The sequence below is a fragment of the Ceratotherium simum genome, chromosome 16 (assembly GCF_057802395.1).
Source record: "Ceratotherium simum simum isolate JZ-2026a chromosome 16, ASM5780239v1, whole genome shotgun sequence".
Taxonomy (NCBI): Eukaryota; Metazoa; Chordata; class Mammalia; order Perissodactyla; family Rhinocerotidae; genus Ceratotherium; species Ceratotherium simum.
In genome coordinates this window covers 47904288-47929683 of record NC_141915.1, presented here as the reverse complement: position 1 = coordinate 47929683, position 25396 = coordinate 47904288, and the positions used below count along the sequence as shown (strand labels likewise).

The following is a 25396-nucleotide window of genomic DNA, read 5'->3' as shown; positions in this document are numbered from 1 at the left end:
TCTATTTAGATGATTTCTCCCTAAGAACATGCACAATTTATCTTTTTCAATTTTTTTTATAATAGTGATTGAATCAGTCACGTTTATCTTTGAAATCTCCCTGGGAAATGATGTCTTGCCAAAAAGTGCCCAAGGAGACCCTTATCTTCACCCTCATCAGACAAGTTTGAATTTCCTGTGAGCTGAAGAGACTTCCTGGCCCGTGCTCACAGAACAAGCGGAGAGAGAGAACCTGGGAGGCCTGGACGGCAATGACTAGACATCTGTTACAGGTTCTGAGAAGCAGGGGGAATTAAGCATCTCATCCAGCTACAGCACGTTAGTAAGAGTTTATCTGAAGACAGAAATATTTTTTCTTTGGCATATTGTTCCATTACGCTGTGGTAGGAATTCCTAGAGAGTTCGCTTAAAGTGAAAAAAAAAAACCCCACAAAACTCTGGTTTATTCATATTTGGCCACTCGCCACGCCCATCCTTCAGCCTCTCAAATAGGTAGCTGAATAAGGAGCAGCAGATTCAGTACCCAACAGGTAAGAAGTCCCCCACCCTCCGGTGCCTCCGCCTGAAGAATACATCCGGGACGCGTGGGGGCGTGGCCTCGGGGGGCGGAGTCTAGACGCAAACTCCAGGACCCGCGCGCCCTCTCCGTCCGCCAGAGGTCGCAGGCTCGGCGAACAGGTTTCTCATTCGGCGAGTGCCCGTCAGTCGGGGTCCTAGTTCTCGCGAGAGAAAGCGCGAAGCCTGCTGGGAGTGATGCGAGGCAGTCTGTAGGTTTGCCCAAAATGGCAGCCCTGGAGGAGGAGTTCACGTTGTCTGCGGTATCGTTGGGTGCCGGGCCTGACGGACTCCTAGGCGTGGAGCAGAGCGACAAAACAGACCAGTTTCTAGTGACGGACAGCGGCAGGACCGTCATCCTCTATAAGGTGAGAGCGATAGCATCGGAGCACCCCGGCTGCCGTCTCGCCGCTGTCTGAGCGCGGAGCCGGAGCCTCGGGTTTCTCACAGCTTCAGAAAGAGATCGTGGAGCGGGCTTAGCGGAGAGCCGGCCTGTCCTCTCTGCGACGCTGAGTGAGGTCTAGAATTTGACTCGGTTGTTTTCCTGGAAAGAAAGGCTTATTTCCGAGTTGCAGGTGGCAGAGCGTCTAAGTGCACGTGTGCTAGCCTCGGAAAGGAAAGGAAACCTGTGTTTCGCTGAGGATCTCCCGGAGAGGGCCTTGCTCAGATCCCCTCCTGGGCTCTCTGTCACCCCAGTTGCCCGCAAAAAGGTTGAAGGGAGATTGGTTGGCTGGGAGAGGATGACGCTGACAGAGGGGGAATGGGGGTTTAGCCTTGTGCCCATACAGTTCGTCTGTCTCCTTGCGGAAAAAAGTTTTGTGGGTTTTTGTTTTGTTTTTTTGCTTTCTTAGCTTGGTGGGAATCCTGATTCCGAGTGATCTGTCTGTTGGCCAGCATGGGTCACGCTCTGAGTCCAGGAGTTGAGTCCCGGGAAATCTATACGCCCCGCCCCCTTTTCTGCCTGACACCTGGCTCGCACACTTTATAAGCAGCTTTGCGTAGAAAGTTATTATTTTTGTCTGGGTTACTGAACATAGTTTTACATGTCCTTAAGAAGCTGGCTGTCCACTTTGAAGTTTGGGGAACAGGTTGCCAAGAGTTCCCTATACTGTTTGCTTGTTGTGACTCTTCCAATGACACTTGGTTTTTCACCTGGGCTGTCAAGTGGACTTAAAATTTTGCAATTCCTGCATAGGAGTACAGTGGCTGATTGGATTGGCATGATCCCAGCTATCCCTACTTAATTTCTCGTGCCCCTGTTCAAAGGCACAATGGATTCAGTTTTTTAAAATGTAGTCTTCACAAAGGATTGTTAATTAATTTATCTTCTTTTCGTTTTAGGAACTTAGTTATATTTATATTTTCATTTTAACTAGTTTTTAAAAGTTTTTAAAATTTTGAATTGTAGTAAAATACACATGACATAAAACTTACTATCCTAACCATTTTTTTAAGTGTACATACAGTTCAGGGTTTTAAGTACATTCACATTGTTGTGCAGCGATCACCACCATCCATCTCCAGAACTCTTTTCATCTCAAAAAACTGAAACTCCATACCCACTAAACAAAAACTCCCCATTCCGCCAGCCCCGGGCACCCACCATACTACTGTCTGTTTTAAGTGGAATCGTATAATATTTGTCTTTTTGTGACTACTTATTTTTTTAATTTAGAAAATTTGTTAAATGCTATCATTTTAATGATTTCTTCTTTTGTTTCTATTGTAAATTTATTTGCTTTTAATGTCTGACCTTGACTTTTTGAATATTATGTTTTCTTAATTTCATTAGGTTTCTGACCAGAAACCCTTGGGGAGCTGGTCAGTGAAACAAGGTCAAATTATAACATGTCCAGCTGTGTGCAACTTTCAAACCGGAGAGTATATTGTTGTACATGATAATAAGGTGAGTTTTTAAACTTTTATGTAATAATATATACAACACAAATCCAATGTTGATTTATAAACTATTTGTGTTTATTATATGTAAATGGACATTGGAATACTTTTTGAACTTCTATGTTTTGCTTTAAGGTTTTGAGAATATGGAATAATGAAGATGTAAACCTGGATAAAGTATTTAAAGCTACAGTAAGTCTTTGGATTTTCCAACATTTATTTGTCTTATGGCTAAGATGGAATAATTTGTAATGTAGTATATTATGTATCTTAATGGGTCTATGAAAGTGAGCGTAAAGGTTATAATCAGTTTTTCCTTCTACTTATCTTACAGTTTATTTTGGTAACATGTCTCAATTCATGAGTTAATATGTTAGGAAATATAAACTTTGTTATGTCATGAGATTAAGGGTTTAAGTAATTTAAGTAATTCATGAATGATAAATTATAGTTATTTCTGTGAGTTTTGATGTTTGTGGTGTGTGTCCCTAGTGAGAACAAGTGAACTTCACTGTTCTCTTTCTTAAGCTAGGTAGAATAGACCCTACAAGTTTCGTGCATTATACATTTTAAGAGTGGCACATAATGCAGTAAAAAAAGAACTGTGACTAACTGTGCCTTTTCTACTAAGGACCTAAAATATGTTTTGTTTTTTTTTTATAATTTGGTTTATTTATTTATTTTCCCCCCAAAGCCCCAGTAGATAGTTGTGTGTCTTGGCTGCACATCCTTCTAGTTGCTGTATGTGGGACATGGCCTCAGCATGGCTGGAGAAGCGGTGCGTTGGTGCGCGCCTGGGATCCGAACCCGGACCGCCAGCAGCGGAGCGCTCGCACTTAACCGCTAAGCCACGGGGCCGGCCCCTAAAATATGTTAATTAACTTTTTCTTTCTCATACAGTGAGGATCTCTAGGTTAATCTCGAAAGTTCCTTCCAGTTATAACGTCTAATTCTAAATGTAATTGGCACATTTTAGAAGTGGCTGAGAATACAGCTGATTGAGATATAATGGCAGTCATCACCCAGACCCTTGAAACTTCTAGCCAGCTAGCTGTGCTGTCTCCTGGCTCCAGTCTTTTCATTTACCTTGCAGTAACACCATTCTGAATGTTACACAGTGGGTTTGTTTTTTAATCCCATATACGGTGTTAATTTCTTTTCTTAGGTTTACAGGCTACAATTATAATTATGGCATCAGTCTTTATCTAACACCAGAACTGCTTGTAACTCTGCATCAGTGACTTTATTTGTACCTCTCTCCACCTCCAGTTTTGGGAGACCCAGATTGTAGCCCAACCTCTAGTATTCACAGTGGAATGATAAACCAAAAATGATTACTTAAGGGGGAGAGGAGGGGACAGGGTAAAGAGAATAGGAGCAAAAGTTAGATTTCTGAGTGTATTTTATGTTGTAGATTTGACTTTGGAACAATACATAGTTATAAAACAGGATTGAATCAAAATGAAAACAAGTCAGTCCCTTAAAAATAAGCCTTCTATATGTGTCCTTATTCTATTAGGTGGCAATTGTTTTAGAAAAAAAATTGAAATATTCTTATGTTCTTCTAGTTGTCGGCAGACGTGTATAGGATACATTCAATACAGGGGACAGAACCCTTGGTGCTATTCAAGGAAGGTGCCGTTCGTGGTTTAGAGGCCTTGCTTGCAGAGCCTCAGCAGAAAATTGAAACTGTTATCTCTGATGAAGAAGTGATTAAGTAAGTTCCAGTACTTCTAAGGGAATTTTTACTAAAATGAAAATGCATTCTGCATGTTTTTTATAACATTCTTTTTGCCTTGTTCAAAAGTATTTTGAGGGCCGGCCCGGTGGTATAGCAATTAAGTGTGCACGCTCCGCTTCGGCGGCCCGGGGTTCACAAGTTCGAATCCCAGGCATGCAGCAATGCACCCCTTGTCAAGCCGTGCTGTGGCAGCGTACCATATAAAGTGGAGGGAGTTGGGCACGTATGTTAGCCCAGAGCCAGTCTTCCTCAGCAAAAAGAGGGGAATTGGCGTCAAATGTTAGCTCAGGGCTAATCTTCCTCACAAAAAAAAAAAAGGTATTTTGGTTATAAACATAATAAAAGTAACCTAATTAAAAACCATTTATAAGATGTTGGTCAAAATGATATCCCCCAGAAACCTCCAGGGTGATAGGTGATGGAGGAAACTGTAGGGTCATATGAGTCCTGTTCTAATGGCAGAGAACTGGATAGTCAGTTATTTGAAGATGAAGTGGGTAATTCCACCAGACCAAAATCTTGGTTTCTGTCGTATTTCCCTGACTGCCAATGTCAGAACCCTTTCCCCTGAAGAAATGTGCATCTTGTTGTTAGTGAAATCGTAATAGTACTTTGAGACCTCTGTTTTCCCAGATTCTGGAATAAAACTGGGGAAATGACTTACCCAAACGATAGAAGGAAATTTCATGATTTCAGACATCTCTCCAGTCCCCACTATTTCATCACATTTCTTGTTCAGTTAACTTGCTGCCTCTCCAGGTCCACCTGATGCAAACGAAATTTCTAAAAGTGGAAGTGAAAACTTGTACTTAGTAAGTGAACAATGTGGACAATGACTGGTTACATCTTAGACTGACCTGTTGAATGCTTGTAAAGTGTGAGCAACTGTGTTTGGAGGAAATCTTTGGGACAAGAAGTTATAGGTAGAGGATCTGGGTTCCAGTCGCCACTTTGCCAAAAAGTGGCTGTGTAGCCTTGGTTATAGCCCTTTACCCTTTCTGTGCCTCAGTTCCCTCTGTCACTTAAAGGAAGCAGATGAGATCCTAGTGTTTTCCTCAGAACACTAGTCCCAAAAGTGACTCTGAAAAAAGGGAAGGAGGCGGTCAAATAAGTTTGGGAAATGCTACATACTGGCATCACCCCAGGTTCCCCCTTGGAACTTTACAGTTCACATTATTCTGGGTTCAGCAGCTTGCGTTTAATCCAGAGATATATTTGACAGAGAAGTGCCTGCTAATTCCCTGTGGTATATATTTTGAAACACTGAATAAAGTGTTCTCTGATATCTCTTTGGCTCTAAAAAATATATATATATTTTTTAAAGATTTTATTTATTTATTTTTTTCCCCCCAAAGCCCCAGTAGATAGTTGTATGTCATAGCTGCACATCCTTCTAGTTGCTGTATGTGGGACGCGGCCTCAGCATGGCCGGAGAAGTGGTGCATCGGTGCGTGCCCAGGATCCGAACCCGGGTCACCAGCAGTGGAGTGCGCTCACTTAACCGCTAAGCCACGGGGCCGGCCTTAAAAAATATTTAATGAAAGATATTCCCTTAGATTGATGATATGTTTCTCTCAACTGGTGATTTGGCATTTTGTAATGTTTCTTTTTATTTTTTTTTTAGGTGGACAAAATTTTTCATGGTATTTAGACATCCTGCTTTACTTTTTATTACTGAAAAAGTAAGTAATGTCTTTAATTCCTGGCCATTTTGTGACATTTCAAAGTCACCTATATTATTTTTAAAACTATAATTGGACTTTAGTATTTCTCTCAGAAGGTTTTTTTATTTTGTCTCTTTTTTAAATACTAAAAAACCTATTAGATATAATTATTTCTATGCCTAAATTAAACATTTTTATAACATTTTTAATTTAATTGGACAAGAGGTTTTTAAGCACTCATTGAAGTAATTAGAATGGGGCAACAAGTGGTTTCATTTATTTATTTACTTATTTATTTATTTTTAGGTAACATTGGTTTATAATGTTATATAAATTTCAAGTGTATATCATTGTATTTTGACTTCTGTGTAGACTACATTGTGTTCACCACCAAAAGTCTAGTTTCCATCATCACTTACAAATGTCCCTCTTTTGTCCTCTCTCCACCCATCTTTCCCCACTGGTTTTAACATTTAAATAAAGTTGGTTGAAATGGGAAAAATTTTTTTTTTTTTGTGAGGAAGATTAGCCATGAGCTAAGACCTGTTGCCATTCCTCCTTTTCTTTTTGCTGAGGAAGACTGGCCCGGGGCTAACATCCATGCCCATCTTCCTCTACTTTATATGGGATGCCCCCCCAGCATGGCTTGATAGGCAGTGCGTAGGTCCGGGCCTGGGATTCGAACCTGCGAACCCTGGGCTGCCAAAGTGAAGGGTGCTAACTTAACCACTATGCCACCAGGCCAGACCCTGGGAATATTTTTTAAATAAAATAACTTTTTTTTTTTTTTTTTTTTGCAGTGTGGAAATTACTTTGCTTATGTACAAACGTTTAACTCAAATGTCTTAAGTAAATACACACTCTTACTTGGACAAGAAGAAAATTCTGTTATACAGAGTTTTACTGTATCTGTGGATCGGAAATTCATCTCTTTAATGTCATTAAGTAAGTATTTTTCTTTAAACTTTCAGAGATTGTAAACAGAGGGCTATTACAGGATCATGTTTCTTTTGAGTTAGAGTCTTAGGTTTTTGCTGTTTTCCATTGCAGCACTTCTCTTTGCATGCCTTCTTACAAGCATTGATGTCTTCACTTTTTGCACTTTGCCATGTCTGGTCATGCATTAGGTCAGTGGTTCTCTGCAGGCAACTTTTATGTCTTAAAATTTATCATAAGCAACAAGTAATAATATAATACCAATAAAAAAGGAAAAATCACCTTTTATCTTGATCATAATAAGGCCAGGTTCTTTGATATTGTAATTAGTGAACTATAAAATATCTAACGTTGGTGTTGAATGGCCCCTCCAATCCTCTTTTCCAACCTTAAGATATAGTGTGCTCTTCTTTGAACAATAACAGAGACAGGTGGGTAAAAGGAGACTCACAGGGCCGGCCCCGTGGCTTAGCGGTTAAGTGCACGCACTCCACTGCTGGCGGCCTGGGTTCAGATCCTGGGTTCCCACCGATGCACCACTTCTCTGGCCATGCTGAGGCCGCGTCCCACATACAGCAACTAGAAGAATGTGCAACTATGACATACAACTATCTACTGGGGCTTTGGGGGAAAAACTAAATAAATAAAAAATTATTAAAAAAAAAAAAAAAGACTAACAGAGCAGTCTTGGCCTATGCCAGCTGGCATTTTATGATTTTTTTTTTTTTTTTTCCTGAGGAAGATTCGCCCTGAGCTAACCTCTGCTGCCAGTCTTCCTCTTTTTTTGCTTGAGGAAGATTCGCCCTGAGCTAACATCTGTACCAGTCCTCCTCTGTTTTGTATGTGGGTCGCCACCACAGCATGGCTGATGAGCAGTGTAGGTGCACACCCAGGGTCTGAACCTGTGAACCCGGGCCACCGAAGTGGAGTGTGCCTAACTTAACCACTACGCCATGGGACCGGCCCCTTAAGATTTTTTTAATGCCTTGGAGTTTATGTCTATGTGATGGTCTGAAGTATAACCCTATTCTTAGGCATTCAGAAGAAAAAAAAATGCCTTTGTGGTATTCTCTCCCCTCTGCCTTTTATGGCTTCTTTGGAAGTTATTTTGAGAAGGTTAAGTGAGTAAAAAACAATATTTTGGAAACATTTCCATGTTATTACAACTAAAAATCTTTGTGAAGTTTTTCAGTGTGCAGATGTTTGCAATGGCTATTAAGAAAAAGGCTCCCAGGGCCGGCCCCGTGGCTTAGAGGTTTAAGTGCGCGCTCCGCTACTGTCAGTCCAGGTTCGGATCCCGGGTGCGCACCGACGCACCGCTTCTCCGGCCATGCTGAGGCCACGTCCCACATACAGCAACTAGAAGAATGTGCAACTATGACATACAACTATCTACTGGGGCTTTGGGGAGAAAAAAAAAAAGGGAGGAGGATTGGCGATAGATGTTAGCTCAGAGCCGGTCTTCCTCTACAAAAAGAGGAGGATTAGCACGGCTGTTAGCTCAGGGCTGATCGTCCTCACAAAAAAAAAAAAAGAAAAAGGCTCCCATCATTTGTCATATCTGGAAGTCATTGGAATCCACTTAATGCCTTTGCTTTAGAGGGACTGTTTTTTTAAAAGTTTTACCTATAGGACATATATATTGTTAAATGGAAGTTTGTGAATTATGTTTTAGCTTATTGAACATTGAAGTAAGGGAGTCTGAACCAAAGGGTCATAAAATCTTCATGTAACGTAGCTAGAACCACATGAAATTGCCAAAATTTGACCTACAAAAAACAGCAATTTCTTATGGTTTTCAGGGTGATGGAGTAATAAGAAATGTAATGTATAGACCAGAATACTAATTAATTTCTAATGAGAGATATATCCTTTCAATGACTAGATTGTGTTCCTGGCAATCCCCTCTCATATTTTACGTTATTACAGGTTTTACAGTATTTATTTCTTGGCTGTTATGACATTTCTTACTAAGATTTTTATTAATACTCCTCCTGCCTCAATTTTAGGTTTGTAGTATATTCTTTATGGGAAAACACAGAGTGATGTGATTGTTACATTTGTTTATTTTTCTGGTTGGATCCTGTATCACATTGATAAAATGTTGTAAACAACCTAGTACATTTAACAGATATAGAACTGTCCTTTATCCAATAATGAACGACAAATACTTGTTTCCAACAGACTCTGATGGATGTATATATGAAACCTTGATACCAATACGTCCGAATGACCCAGAAAAAAATCAGAGGGTGGTTAGATCACTGTTGCTCAAGGCTGTGGTGTCTGGTAATGCTCGGAATGGTGTTGCACTCACTATGCTGGATCGAGATCATGTGGCGGTCCTGGGACCACCACTGCCGGCTTCTAAGGGTAACTGAAATCCAGTCAATTAAGAAATCCTTTGGATCTTTTCCTTCAAAATGTACCTTTTAGTTTTCTCTTTTTTACTTGTTTATTACCACCCTAATTCATTCTCATCACCACACTCAAATTATTTTTGTAGCTTCTTAATTCTTCTTGAATAGGACTTTGATTTCATCCCGCACTGGTTAATTTTTCTAAAACATTTCCTTGTATACTACCTTGCTAATGACTAATGTCTTAAAAGAAATAAAAACTGCGAATATCCATGCCAGCCTCTAGGCCTTTGAAACATTGGTAAGCCTTGCAGTAGAGGATTGAATTCATAGCTTGGCAACATTTCAGCAGAATGGAAATCCATCTGGACTTGGACAGCTTGAAATTCGGGGACTACTAGTATGCTTTTTGACTTCAGAGGAGGATTCTCATCATCATCTCACCTCCTCGTCCCCAAACACCCCTCCACCCACAGAGTTGTAGTCTGTCACAAAGAACACAGTTGTTCCTGGCCAGTGCAAGATTGGGGTCTCCTAGCCTACACTAGAAAACTCAGAATCTGTGGTTCAACGTTTAGGTCTCTCCACAGTCTGGACCCCATCCTCCTTTTCCAATCTCGTCTCCCAGTTTTGGAGCAAGAACTCTCTGCTTTGTTCAGGCCAGGCTCCCTATTGACTACAAACTTGATATGCCCATTCTCACCTGTGTACTTTGTTCTGTTTCTCCCACTAATTAAGATAGTTGCTGCTAGTTATGGCATAACTGTCTTGTGCCAGTCATTTTACTTATATTACTCATTATTTGTATCATTTAATCCTCCAACAACCCTATGAGAGAAAGTACAGTTATTATCATCTCTATTTTACAAATCAGGAAGCTGAGGTGTTAGGTAACTAAGTAGTAGAACCAGGATTCAACCCAAGCAGGCTGACTCTGTTATGCCATGTACCTCACCACTCTTAAGTGGTTCTTAACCACTTTACCATGCTGTGCTTCTCCCCTCTCAACCCCCAACTTCCCTCTTCCTGGATCCTCCTCAACCCCCAAAAAACCTAGTAACCACTGTTAGAGTTGCCTATGTCTCTTTCCAGAGTTTTTTAAATATGTATACAAGCAAATACTGCTAAATCTTTCTTTTTACACAATGGTAGCATACCATACACACTGTTGTGCACCTCATTTATTCCCTTACCTGAGATATCATAGAGGTCTTTCCATATCCACGTATTTATTATTAAGACCTTATTTTTTTAGAGCAGTTCAAAGTTCATACCAAAATTGAGGGGAAAGTACACAGATATCGCATATACCCCCTGCTCCCGCATATGTCCACTGGTTGTCATGAGATCTCATTTCTTTGGATTTCTGTGGCAATCACTGTCTATATTACTCATTTTTATACTTATAAGATTTGCATGTTTAACTATGACTCTACCCTGCCCCCAACCAAAGAGCATCATATATTTATACCTGGGATGACTTCTGAATTTGTATGTCTTATTTTATAGAATGCCTCTCTATATGGAACACAAAATTTCAGACACTACAGACTTCGAAAGAGTTATCACAAGGGACCAGCGGTCAAGTAAGTTTTTGCACTTGGGGATTTCTTAAAATTTAGTTATTTTTGTGCCTGATAAATATACTGTAAGAGGGGACACCTCTTTGGATATAAATATTTTGGCAGTTTTTGGTTAAAGTAAATTAAGTAATATTTTTTACCTGCAAGGTTATATTTAATTTGGTTATTGTTTTAATAGTTTCTGTATGTTTGTTATTTTTTTTTTTGGTAAGAGAGAAAGGGTTTTATTACAGCTTGCTAGCAAGGGGGAAGATGGCTGACTAATGTCCAAAAGAACCATCTTACAGAACAAAGTCTACAGGCCACTTCAAAAGACTAAATTATAGCTAATTTTAGATCAGGGGAGAACAATTAGCTATTATAAATTAATGAAACTTTTGTTTTTAGCTGCTCTTTGGTTTGATCTTTTTATGTTTGTATTTTGAACTATATACCCCAGGGCTGTTACTTTTCCTAATAAAATAGTCTTTTAGGTTATATGTTAAACATTATCATGGAACTACATAAAAATACTAAAGAATTAAAATTTGAGCTGACCAGACTGTAAATGGGCAGAAGGCAGAGGTCCTTGTCTGCTTTGTTCCCCAGTGCATCTTCAGTGCCTAGCAAAGGTGCTCAATAGGTTTTGGTGGTTTAGTGAATGAATATTCATATACAAATAAAATGTAAATCAAGGGATGTTGTTAATAATTGTAATTAGAGGATAAGGAGACTAGATTTATCAACATACAATTTAATTCTAATTTATATTTAAACAAATAATTTTAACGAAATTAACCACTCACAATTCCACTGCTCTAACAAACTTTGTTTTTCCCATGTTCCTTTAAGCTTTTTGTCCATATACCTGTCTTACTATTATAATTTTATAATTGGAATCATAAGATAGAAACAATGTTAAATTCTGCCTTTTTTGTTTAGTACATCATAACAGTTTGCCCATGTTACAGTAGCCTTGGTAATTATCATGTTAATTGATGTATAATGATGCCTGTTAGTTTTTTTGTTTTTTGTGAGGAAGATCAGCCCTGAGCTAACATCCATGCCAATCCTCCTCCTTTTTTTGCTGAGGAAGACAGGCCCTGAGCTAACATCTATTGCCCATCCTCCTCCTTTTTTTTTACCCCCCAAAGCCCCAGTAGATAGTTGTATGTCATAGTTGCACATCCTTCTAGTTGCTGTATGTGGGACGCGGCCCCAGCATGGCTGGAGAAGCAGTGCGTCGGTGCGCGCCCGGGATCCGAACCCAGGCTGCTAGTAGCGGAGTGCACGCACTTAACTGCTAAGCCACGGGGCCGGCCCGACTGTTAGTTTTGAAGAGTTCATTTTCAGTGTATATATTGATGAGATTTTTATGAGTTGCAAGTGTCCTTTAAATTATGTTTCATTTAGACACGGGCAAAAATCAGAGCTGTGTAAACCTACCTCAATAAGTGGAACATATGAGATTATTCTGGGAAGTTGCTTAACTTTTGCCTTGTCCTTTTGTGTTATGTTAAGATTGCTCACACTATAAGTTATATGCATTTGTTAAATTAGATCTTAGAAGAGAAAAAAATTGCTTACATTTTTGATAACTTTTTTTGTAGCTCTGGTATTATGGGGAAAATTTGTTTATGCTACATGGAAAATTTCTAACTGTAATTCCATACAAGTGTGAAGTGTCATCATTAGCAGGTGCTCTTGGAAAACTCAAGCATAGTCAAGATCTAGGTAGGAAACTTAAATGTTTGTTTTATTACTCTAAACCATTTTATTAACTTCCACTTTGATATGTAGATTTCCATAGCCATCAATTTGCAGAGCCTGCTCTTAATGTTGAAATCTGCCACTGTTCATTGAAATTTCCTTGACCCAGGTAGCTCCCTTGGGAATAGTCCACATTGCAGGTACTGCTGCAGGCCGAAGAGTTACACTGTGTTTTGAACACCAGTGTTTTTCTGACTTTAGGGGCAGTGGGAGAGTCCCCCAGACAAAATCAGTTGTGCCTCTACCCTCCCTGATTTACCAACGGCCTCATCTGTTGGCTTAATAGTTGCTGGGCATGTAGCCTTTTACTATATTATGATTTACTGATCTGAGGTTATCAGTAGAGTTAAATGGACTTTAAAGTCTCTGTTGAATTGTGCACGAGTGGCTGTTTTGTATTGTTCTTTGATTGGTTGGGTAAATGCCAATAGGTCAAAGAATTCCAGAAATTGTGTATTTGTGTTTTCTTAGGCAGTCACCCCATGCCTCATTTTGTAAACTGGGAAACATCTCAAGGATATGGACTTGGATTCCAGGACTCAGAGCCATCAAAGAGAGTCGTAAGTTTGGTAGTCGAAGTAGAAGTGTTAGTGCAAATGGTGAAAAACAGAAAAAGGCTGATTATCTTAATGATTCATATCTATACAATTCTTATAGCTTTGGTCTTAATGATAGGGCACTTTGAAGCTTGAATCCAGTCACCTGACAGTCTTTATCCAAAAATGGCACATGTAGTCTAGTAGTTAATTTTTATGGGTGTGTGTAAGACCCACGTGTGAAAACAAACCAATTTGCAGTTAGTAATAATACCTTCCTGAGTATAGAGATTTTGTGTTTATAAAACAAAATCCTTAAAAATCTTAAAGATATTTACGTTAAAAGTTGAAATAAACACACTTTTCACTATAAGAAAATTAAACCATTAAAAAAAGTTTGTAATTAGAGCAAAAGTGTGCTAGTCTCTTTGGGACATTTCATATTCTTCTAAATGTACATTAGATCTTTTGTATTGTTTTGAAATCCTAATCAACTTACTTAATTCTAGTTAAGGAGAAGGAAAATTGAAGTGAGTGTACAGCCAGAGGTTCCAGCATCCGAACAACTTTTATCAACCATAAAGGTAAATAAAGAAATATTAGAAATATGAAAAATCAACTCAAGTGGTTAAAAGAAATCTCATCTACTTTTCATTCTACCTTATTTTTATGGTCTTTTTTTTTTTTGGCTGAGGAAGATTCGCCCTGAGCTAACATCTGTTGCCAGTCTTCCTCATTTTGTAAGTGAGCCGCTGCCACAGCGGCTGACAGACAAGTGGTGTAGGTCCATGCCCAAGAACCGAACCCAGGCCGCCGAAGCGGAACGCGCTGAACTTAACCAGTAGGCCACTGAGGCTGGCCCTTATGATCATTTTTATAGCTATAGCTAACATTCATATAGTATCTTAAGGTTGTTGGAGTGAGCCAGTACTTGGGCTTATTTGACTCTCACTAAGCATTTTGTGAGTTCGATGTGATGGTGGTGGCCTTATATCTCATTCAGCTTTGCTTTGAATATGTTTGTAATTTAGCCTCTTAAAGATTTTGATTTCTAAACCCTTGAATTGTTTTTTTTCCTCTTGGCAGTTTGTCTTTGTGCAGCAAATTGTATGTTTGAGAGTTTGAGAGGAGTACGTGGATACTGTCAGTGATTTCAGAAAATGTTGAACTAGGAACTTTTAAGTTCAGAGTGACATTTGTTAATGTTACCAGACTGAACTCTTTACTTCTGCCCTTTCAGAAAGATTCAGAAAAACACATTGAAGTAGAACTACGTAAATTTTTGGCTATTAAGCAGACACCTGACTTTCAGACTGTTATTGGGAACATAGTAACGGGACTTCTAGGAAGATGTAAAGCAGAACCGTCATTTTATCCTCGGAACTCTCTGATGCAGCTTATTCAAACGCATGTGCTTTCTTACAGGTAAATGTTTCTGTACACCAAACTTTACATATATACCTCTTTTGAGCTTGTTTTTTACATTTCTAATTTTCACACTCTGAAAAAGCTTATAAATTATTTGCAATCGAGATTTTTCTTAAAAGTGATTCGTGTTTTTGTGTCTTAGCTTGTGCCCTGGCTTAATGGAGGTTGCCGTAGAAAAGACGGATGTACAGATGTTACAGCTCTGTCTACAGCAGTTCCCTGACGTTCCTGAATCAGTCATCTGCACTTGCTTAAAAATTTTCTTGAGGTAAGTTAGAAAGCAATGGTCCTGTTCCTTGACTGCATCTTTTTTTTTTTTTTTTTTTGGTGAGGAAGATTAGCCCTGAGCTGACATCTGTTGCCAATCCTCCTCTTTTTGCTGAGGAATATTGGCCGTGGGCTAACATCCGTGCCCATCTTCTACTTTATATGTGGGATGCTGCCGCAGCATGGCTTGATAAGCAGTGCGTAGGTCTGTGCCTGGGATCTGAACCCGCGAACTCCGGGCTGCTGAACCAGAGTGTGTGAACTTAACCACTAGCCACTAGGCTGGCCCCCTTTCACTACATTTTTAATCTATTACATTATTTGATTTCTAAAACTTTGATTGCTTAGAAAATAAAATTTTTCCAGTAAGTTTAAGTGGTGATAACAATTGGTTTCTTGCTTTCAATTCACGTGACAGCATTGGTGATGACAGTCTTCAAGAAACAGACATCAGTATGGAGTCAGTTTCTGACTATAGTGATACTACACAAGATGAGGAGATGGAAAAGCAAACTGCAGTTCTTCAGAACGGCCTCAGTGCTGAAGAAGACAATGGTCATCAAGAAAAGCCTCAGGCCGCAGCAGGGGAGACTACCTCCTGCCCTGTGATACCAAAAAGAGCAGCTCTACTGTATCCTTTGAAACAGTTCCCTTATATTGTCTCTTTCCGGGACACAGTCAAATGCCAAGCAATAACTAAGAAGTAGTTAGATAATTGAAGGTATTTTTTTTCTCTTTTCGATTTTTTCAGTTTCTGCTTGAAAATGGATTATGTTCGATGCTAAATTCAAACAAATTACTTAAACCTGTTTTCTTGTTTAAGAAGCTGTACTAAGGTAGAAGCTCTCAATTCTAAAAATTAGTATTCTGAATAAATACCAATTATTTATAATAGTGAAATATTCTAGATCTCTAGAGATTAGGAAAATATTCAGTGATAGAGTTCTTCTAGAAAAATAAAACTTTTGTATAAATTCAGAAAAATATAATTGGGGAAGGGAATTATAATTTCAGGACAATAGTCTTTATTTATTGAAATAAGATTTTCCTTTATTCCTAACTAGAAATGCAATTCTTCATTCAGCATATAGCGAAACATTTCTTCTGCCTCACTTGAAAGACATCTCAGCACAGCATACCACTGTAAGTGTTCTTACAGATCCTATAAAATTTTATGTCTGGTTTAAATTTTGCTGCTTAACTCTAACCAGCTTTTAGGGCATTCAAAAGGTTATCAAGTTTTTTCATGTGAGTAAGAGGTTTCCCGGCTCTCATGGTGAAAAACTGTGCCTAGGAGATGAGAATGATTTTTGGGAGTCAGACCTTGGCATGTTCCTGGTGCCAAGACTGAAGGCCAGGTTAATCCGTCTAAGTTATAAATGAGTAGAAACTAAAAAGTATTGCCCAGAAAAGGATTTTCTCTTCTCTACTTTTTATTTACAACAGTATAAGCTCCCCACCCACTCCTCCCAAACCAGATGAACTCCTCATTGATGGCAAGGACTGCATTTTATTCATTTTTGTGTCCCCAGATGTCTGGCGTATTTGATTAATGTACAGTAGTCTCCCCTTATCCGCACTTTCGCTTTCCACAGTTTCAGTTACCCGCAGTCAGCTGCAGTCTGAAAATGTTAAATGGAAAATTCCAGAAATAAACAATTTATACATTTTAAATTGCATGCCGTTCTGAGTAGCTTTATGAAATCTCACGCTGTTCCACTCTGTCCCACCTGGGCTGTGAATCATCCCTTTGTCCATTGTATTCACGCTGTATGTGCTACCTGCCTGTTAGTCACTCTTGGTTATCAGATCAGCTGTCGTGGTATTGCAGTGCTTGTGTTAAAGTAACCCTTATTTTACTTAATAGTGCCCTCAAAATGCAAGAGTAGTGATACTGGATATACTAAAGAGAAGTTATTCTTGTTAGTCTCTTACTGTACCTAATTTATAAATTAAACTTTATCATAGATACGTATGTATAGGAAAAAACACTATATACAGTCATGCATCAGTTAACGACAGGAATACATTCTGAGAAATGTGTTGTTAGGTGATTTGGTTGTGCGAACATCATAGAGTGTACTTATACAAACCTAGATGACATAGCCCGCTACACACTAGGCTGTGTGGTACTAATCTTATGGGACCACCGTCGTATATGCGGTCTGTTGTTGACTGAAACGTTAGTGTGATGTGGCGCCTGACCGTATAGGTTTCGGTGCTATCCGAGGTTTCAGGCATCCACTGGGGGTCTTGGAACGTATTCCCTGTGGGATGATGGGGGACTACTGTATATAATTAAATTCAATAGTCTCTTAAAATCCTTTCCAATCTCTTTGCTTTATATGTAGAGGAAAACTTTTCTATCAAAGTGATAAATTGCTCTTTTTCCCCCCCCACCCAGCTATTTCTCCAGTATTTGTATTTCCTTTATCTAAAGTGTAGTGAAAATGCTACTATGACACTTCCTGGAATACACCCTCCAACCCTGAACCAGGTGAGATAAATTTTTTACTTTGATCTGGAGCTGGGGAAAATCTGGGGGGAAAAAAAGATTATATACAGGATCTCTCAATTTAGTAGGTAGATTTTTAGAACCACAATTCTATATTACAAATTTAATTCATCGTAAATTCCTGATTCTTTTTTTTTTTTTTTTTTTTTTTTAAAGATTTTATTTATTCATTTTTTTCCCCCCAAAGCCCCAGCAGATAGTTGTATGTCATAGGTTCACATCCTTCTAGTTGCTGTACGTGGGACTCGGCCTCGCGCTGGACGGAGAAGTGGTGCCTTGGGGCGCACCCGGGATCCGAACCCAGGCCGCCAGCATCAGAGCGCGCGCACTTAACCGCTAAGCCACAGAGCCGGCCCTTCTGATTCTTTATTGTGACTCTTTTCAAGAATTTCCTTAGCCTCATTGGGAGAGAGTGATAATAAGTGTCCTAATAATCTCTTAAGAATAAGAGAATGAAGATTAATGAAAAAGTGTTCTGAAAGAATCTCATGGTAGACCCTGTTTAAATACAGTATTTACTTGAGAAACTGTTGGAAACATTAAAAAAAATTTATTGTGGGCCAGCCCCAGTGGCTTAGTGGTTAAGTTTGGCATGCTTCACTTCAGCGGCCTGGGTTCGGTTCCTGGGCGCAGACCTACACCACTTGTCTGTCAGTGTCCATGCTTTGGTGGCGGCTCACATACAAAAAAAGCAGAAGATTGATGGGCCGGCCCCGTGGCTTGGCGGTTGGGTGTGCGCGCTCTGCTGCTGGTGGCCCGGGTTCAGATCCTGGGCGCGCACAGACGCGCCGCTTCTCTGGCCATGCTGAGGCCGTGTCCCACATACAGCAACTGGAAGGATGTGCAACTATGACGTACAACTATCTACTGGGGCTTTGGGAGAAAAAATAAATAAATAAAATTATTAAAAAAAAAAAAAAGCAGAAGATTGGCAGCGGATATTAGCTCAGGGCGAATCTTCCTCAGCAGAAAAAAAAAAATTCTTGTGATTTAAGAATGTGTTTTTTTTGTTTTTTTTTTTTTAAGATTTTATTTATTTATTTTTTTCCCCCAAAGCCCCAGTAGATAGTCGTATGTCATAGCTGCACATCCTTCTAGTTGCTGTATGTGGGACTCAGCCTCAGGATGGAGGGAGAAGTGGTGCCTCGGTGTGCGCCCGGGATCCGAACCCGGGCCGCCAGCATCGGAGTGCGCGCACTTAACCACCAAGCCACGGGGCCGGCCCAAGAATGTGATTTCTAATTAAGTAATTCAAATACGTAATTTGACTGTTTTCATTTTAAAAAATAAGTTAAAATATTTTTAAGTAGTTAATTTTTTTTTTTTTTCTCCCCAAAGCCCCAGTAGATAGTTGTACATCATAGCTGCACATGCTTCTAGTTGCTGTATGTGGGACGTGGCCTCAGCATGGCCGGAGAAGCGGTGCGTCGGTGCGCGCCCAGGATCCGAACCCGGGCCGCCAGCAGCAGAGTGCGCGCACTTAACCGCTAAGCCACGGGCCCGGCCCTTAAGTAGTTAATTTTTATAGTCGAAAGTTCCAACGATACCAAAGATTATGAAGTAAAAAGCAAACTTTGTGTCTCCACTCCCTTAGTCCAATATTAAGAATTTCTTTTACGTCTAGAAATTTTCTTTCTATACAGGCGGGCATACCCTGGAGATATTGCGGGTTCAGTTCCAGACCACTGTAATAAAATGAGTTATGTGAATTTTTTGGTTTCTCAGTGCATGTAAAAGTTATGTATACATTATACTATAGTCTCTTAAGTATGCAATAGCATTATGTCTAAAAAAAACAATGTACATACCTTAATTAAAAAATATTTTATTGCTAAAAAGTGCTAACCATCATCTGAGCCTTCAGCAAGTTGTGATCTTTTTGCCGGTGGAGGGTCTTGACTCGATGTTGATGGCTGCTGACTGATGAGGTTGTGGTTGCTGAAGGTTGGGGTAACTTTGGCAATTTCTTAAAATAAGACAACAGTGAAGTTTGTTGTGTTGATATGTTCTTCCTTTCACAAACGATTTCTCTGTAGCATGCGATGGTGTTAGCATTTTACCCACAGGAGAACTTCTTTCAAAATTGGAGTCAGTCCTCTTAAACCCTGCCACTGCTTTATCTATTTATTTATTTATTTTCCCCCAAAGCCCCAGTAGATAGTTGTATGTCATAGCTGCACATCCTTCTAGTTGCTGTATGTGGGACGTGGCCTCAGCATGGCCGGAGAAGCGGCGCGTTGGTGCGCACCCAGGATCCGAACCCGGGCCACCAGCAGCGGAGCACGCGCACTTAACCGCTAAGCCACGGGGCCGGCCCTGCTTTATCAATTAAATTTATGTAGTACTCTAAATCCTTTGTTGTCATTTCAACGGTCTTCACAGCATCTTCATCAGAGTAGATTCCATCTCAAGAAACCACTTTCTTTGCTCATCCATAAAAGGCAACTCCTCATTTGTTAAAAGTTTTATCATGAGATTACAGTAGTAATTCAGTCACATCTTCAGGCTCCACTTCTAATTCTAGTTCTCTTGCTATTTCCACCACATCTGTGGTTACTTCCTCCAGTGAAGTCTTGAACCCCTCAAAGTCATCCATGAAGGTTGGAATCAACTTCTTCCTGTTTTGTTATTTTGACCTCTTCCTATGAATCACAAATATTCTTAATGGCATATGGAATAATGACTCCTTTCTAGAAGGTTTTCAATTGATTTTGCCCAGATCCATCAGAAGAATCATTATCTATGGCAGCTATAGCCTTACAAAATTTATTTCTTTTTTTTTTTTTTTTTTTTTGCTGAGGAAGATTGGCCCTGAACTAACATCTGTTGCCAATCTTGCTTTTTTTTTTTTTTTTGCTTGAGGAAGATTAGCCCTGAGCTAATACCTGTTGCCAGTCTTCCTCGTTTTTGCTGAGGAAGATTGGCCCTAAGCTAACATCTGTGCCAGTCTTCCTCTACTCTATATGTGGGTTGCCGCCATAGTGTGGCTAACAAGTGGTGTAGGTCTGTGCCTGGGATCAGAACCCTGGCCGCCAAAGGGGAATGCGCCAAACTTCACCACCACACTATGGAGCTGGCCCCTGGAAATGTATTTCTTAAATAGTAAGATTTGTAGGTTACAATTACTCCTTGATCCTTTGGCTGCAGAATGGTTATTGTGTTAGCAGTCATGAAAACATTAATCTTGTACATCTCCATCAGAGCTCTTGGGTGACCAGCGGCGTTGTCAATGAGCAGTAATATTTTGAAAGGAATCTTTTTTTCTGAACACTAGGTCTCAACATTGGGCTTAGACTATTCAGTAAACCATGTTGTAAACAGATGTGCTGTCATCCAGGCTTTGTTGTTCCATTTATAGAGCACAGGCAGAGTAGATTTAGCATAATTGTTAAGGGCCCTAGGATTTTCAGAATGGTAAATGAGCATGGGCTTCAAGTTCACGTCACCAGCTGCGTTAGCCCCCTAATAAGCGAGTCAGACTCCTTTGAAGCTTGGAAGCCAGGCATTGACTTCTCTCTAGCTATGAAAGTCCTTGATGGCATCTTCCAATATAAGACTGTTTCATCTACATTGAAAATCTGTTGTTTAGTGTAGCCACCTTCATTAATTATCTTAGCTAGATCTGGATACCTTGCTGCAGCCTCTACATCAGCACTTGCTGCTTCATCTTGCACTTTTATGTTATGGAGACGGCTTCTTTCCTTAAACCTCAAGAACCAACCTCTGCTAGCTTCAGACTTTTCTTCTGTAGCTTCCTCACTTCTCTCAGCTTTCGTAGAGTTGAAGAGAGTTAGGGCCTTGCTCTGGATTAGACTTTGATTTAAGGGAATGTTGTGGCTGGTTTGATCTTCTATCCAGACCACTATAACTTGCTCCATATCAGCAATAAGGCTGTTTCGCTTTCTTATCAGTCGTGCGTTCTTTGGAGTAGCACTTTTAGTTTCCTTCAAGGACTTCTCCTTTGCATTCACAACTCAGCAAACTGGTGCAAGAGGCCTAGCTTTCAGCCTGTTGGCTTTCAGCATGCCTTCCTCACTAAGCTTACTCATTTCTAGCTTTTGATTTAAAGTGAGAGACTTGTGACTCTTCTATTCACTTGAGCACTTAGAGGCCATTGTGGGGTTATTATAATTTTATTTATTTATTTATTTTTTCCCCCAAAGCCCCAGTAGATAGTTGTATGTCATAGTTGCACATCCTTCCAGTTGCTGCACGTGGGACGCGTCCTCAGCATGGCCGGAGAAGCGGTACGTCGGTGCGCGCCTGGGATCTGAACCTGGGCCGCCAGCAGCGGAGCGCACGCACTCAACCGCTAAGCCACCGGGCCGGCCCCATTGTGGGGTTATTAATTGCCCTAATTTCAATATTGTCGTGTCTCAGGGAATAGGGAGGCCTGAGGAGAGGGAGAGACAGGAATGGCTGGCCAGTGGAGCAGTCAGAACACACACAGCATTTATCAATAAGTTCACTGTCGTGCTCACTTTATATAATGAGGTGTGTGGTGCCCCAAAATAATTTCAATAGTATCATCAAAGATCACTGATCACAGATCACCATAACAAATATAATAATAATGAAAAATTTTGAAATATTACAAGAATTACCAAAATGTGGCGCAGAGACACGAAGTGAGCAAATGCTGTTGGAAAAATGGCTCCCAGAGACTTGCTTGACACAAAGTTGTGATAAACCTTCAATTTGTAAAAAAATGCAGTATCTATGAAGTGCAATAAAGCGAAGCACAATAAAGTGAGGTATGCCTGTACACTAACTTATCTTTCTCTTGTCTTTCTAACACAAGTTAGATCACAGTATGCATGCTATTCTGTAGTGCGTTTTTTTCACTCAACACTGTTTGAGACATTTTCTGGACCAGTACATATACATCTGCTTAATTCTTTTTAACCACTGCATACTATTCCATTTTATGGAAAATTTTAATTTATTTGTCAGTCCCCTATTGATTTTTTTTTTAATTTTTTTATTTATTTATTATTTTCCCCCAAAGCCCCAGTAGATAGTTGTATGTCACAGCTGCACATCCTTCCAGTCGCTGTATGTGGGACGCTGCCTCAGCATGGCTGGAGAAGCGGCACGTCGGCGTGCGCCCGGGATCCGAACCTGGGCCGCCAGCAGCGGAGCGCGCGCACTTAACCGCTAAGCCACGGGGCCAGCCCCCCCATTGATTGACTTAAGTTGTTTATAGTTTTTTTTGCTATCGTGAACAAACCGTCAGTGAAAATCTTTGTACAGTTATCTTTGTATATTTATGAAAGAATTCCTATTGGATAAATTCCCTTAAGTGAAATTACTAGATAAAGGGTGCATGTATTTTTAATTAAATGTCTGATTACCTTTCCAAAGGGTTGTGACAATAGGCACTACTGCCACCAAGGTCTGAGGCCTTACTCTTTGCCAGTCAGTTGGGTAACAAATGGTGCTTTATTGTAATTTGCATTTCTTTGATAATGAGAGAAGTGGGCCATCTTGTCTTGCCTATTTATATTCCTTTTCATGAACTGCCTAGTTGAGTTCTTTGTCCATTTTCCTGTTGCATTTCCTGTCTTCTTTTTGGTTTTTAAAGAATTCTTTGTATATTAAGGAAATTAGCCTTTTTCTATCAAATATTTTATGAATACTTTTTTCCTGTCACTTGTCTGATTCTCTTCAGTGTAATGTTTGCCACTGATAAGTTTTAATTTTTATGCTATCAGAATTATTAAGCTTTTCCCTTATGGCTTCTTTATGGCCTATGTGATGCTTAAGGCCCTTCCTACTCTAAGAGTATAAAAATAGCCACCCTGTTTTTCCCTAATACATTCATGGTTTCCTTTTCTGTGTTTAACTCTTTGATACATATTAGATTTATTTTGGCGTAAGGAGTTTCATAAGGATCATCTTTCCCCACTCCCCCCAAGTGGATAATTGATTTCATTAATGCTTTCCCATGACAGTGATATTTGCATGTTAACTACACCATTTGAAGATGGAGAACTACATAGGATACTTTAATAAATGGGTAGTAATAATTTTATTTTAGTTCACAGTAACTCTCCTATAACAACACCCTATTCTTGGGTCCTAGTGTATATTTCAGAATACGAGATAAGTGAGTTCTTTTTTTGTAACTGCAAATAATTATCAAAAAAAGGTTTTTTTAAATAAAAAGACAAGTACTAACTCTCTCTTGGATTAAATGTCACTCTGGCTTTGTTTTTACTGATTATTCCTATGAAAAAGATCTAATTATGCTTATTAAGTAAGTATAAAAGCAGGAAAGAGCCTTTTTATATTGCTTAGAAATTCCTCCATCTCTAAACTAAAATGTTCAGACTTTTATAAAGAAGATTTATTTTTCTTATAAATGTTTGATATAAAAATGGACTTTGTAAAATGAACTAACCTAAACTTATATTTAAAATCTTAACTTTCCTTTTCTTATTTATCTTTAGATTATGGATTGGATATGCCTACTTCTAGATGCTAATTTTACTGTTGTAGTAATGATACCAGAAGCAAAAAGGCTACTGTTAAGTCTTTACAAGTTTGTGAAATCCCAGGTGTGTGATTATTTGATATATACTGAATTCTGTTTGTACCCAAGTATCGCCTAAATTATAATTTATTCTTAAAGTTTTTTCTTGGAATAGTTATAAGTAATCATGGAGGATTTATATGTAGACATTATGGTAAAAGTTATGCTGAAACCTTTTTCCTTAGATCTGCATTTGTTCCGAGCTCAACAAGATTGAAGTAAGTTTTCGTGAGCTACAGAAATTAAATCAAGAGAAGAATAATCGAGAATTATATTCAATTGAAGTGCTGGAACTCTTCTGATATTACCAGTTCTCCTGCATAGGTGTTTTATGAAGCTCTTTTATGTGAATTCTTCCTACTCATCCAGGCAAGAGATGTGTTTTGTTTGTGACTGTCAGTGACAAGAGAAATGTGACAGCGAGTACCTGGAGCATCACTTATTGATGCTAGTCCTAGGTCGGACTGCAGGTTTCATGTGAACCTATTGTAGTTTATGGACATTGGTGGGGAGAGGTTCTGAAACTTTTTAAAAATATGTAACTGAGCTGATTTTAAGTAAACTTATTTGTGTATTGATAAAAGTCTAATTTCTTATCATGTGTTTTGAATAGTTCTTTTAATAAAAAATCACCATTGAAACAGTGATCCTAGGGAGAATGTAGTTTTATCAGAGTCAGAGGTGTCCCAGCTCATCTGGTCTCATGAGTGGCGGAAGAGATCAATGCCACAAGCAGAGCAGGGAGGGGTCCTTGTACGGGCGTGTGCTTATCTTCTGACATTTTCTCCCGTTCTTTACCTAATTCCACTCACCTTACATACCTAAGGGTTGAACAATACGTGTTTCTGTACATTATCCCTCAGATTACCTCTATGATTAGTTGATAATTTGGGTTATAAAAATGCATTACCGAATAGTAAAAACGTCTCTTCTGAAAACAGTGTTATAGGTTGATTGGCCATAGACTTTTCAGTTTTTAACTCTTTTTTTTTTTTTAAAGATTTTATTTATTTATTTTTTCCGCCAAAGCCCCAGTAGATAGTTGTATGTCATAGCTGCACATCCTTGTAGTTGCTGTATGTGGGACGCGGCCTCAGCATGGCCGGAGAAGCGGTGCGTCGGTGCATGCCTGGGATCCGAAGCCGGGCCGCCAGCAGCGGAGCGCGCGCACTTAACCGCTAAGCCACGGGGCCGGCCTTTTAACTCTTTTGATTTAGGACAAATGAAAAGTTTTATGTAGAAGAAATGGATGCTTTTGTTTCTTGAAGATAAACTCAAATTTATTTTTGTTAAGAGTGAAATCACTCTTTCAGGTGATGAATTAAGTTTCCCAAAAGTGATTTGGAACATTTCTAAGCTATGAAAGTTTCTACTGAATAAATCATTTTGCAACCTGTTTTAACTTGAAGGGTTACAATATTTTTTTAAAATTCCTGTAAATTCCAGTGCATAAATATAAGTTCAAGTGTGATTCTAGAGCCCAGATTTACAGAATCCTGATTGCTTAATTTAATTTGCATTAGAGAAAGGCTTCATTTTAGTTTATACATTCTATGTAAACTTCAGTCACAACTATGGCAGCTAACAAACAGGTTCTCCCCAGTCATTCTTAATCACTTTAGTTCTTA

General features: G+C 39.4%; 1 protein-coding gene across 2 annotated transcripts; it reads left to right on the top strand.

Moving 5' to 3' along the window:
- Nucleotides 1-765: 765 nt before the first annotated feature.
- On the top strand, nt 766-24415 carry NOL11 (nucleolar protein 11). 2 transcript variants are annotated; one of them, XM_004432669.3, is made up of 18 exons: nt 766-923; nt 2348-2461; nt 2590-2646; nt 4023-4171; nt 5820-5877; nt 6660-6804; nt 8980-9168; nt 10665-10741; nt 12328-12451; nt 12959-13047; nt 13533-13607; nt 14264-14448; nt 14594-14719; nt 15137-15349; nt 15783-15861; nt 17123-17215; nt 23686-23793; nt 23954-24415. In XM_004432669.3, exons 1-18 carry the CDS (start codon nt 783-785, stop codon nt 24068-24070), a joined length of 2139 nt encoding a protein of 712 aa, XP_004432726.1. In that variant the 5' UTR covers nt 766-782; the 3' UTR covers nt 24071-24415. The 2 variants fall into 2 exon arrangements, with proteins under 2 accessions (XP_004432726.1, XP_087297580.1); XM_087441454.1 differs by lacking the exon at nt 17123-17215.
- The last annotated feature ends 981 nt before the right edge of the window (nt 24416-25396 follow it).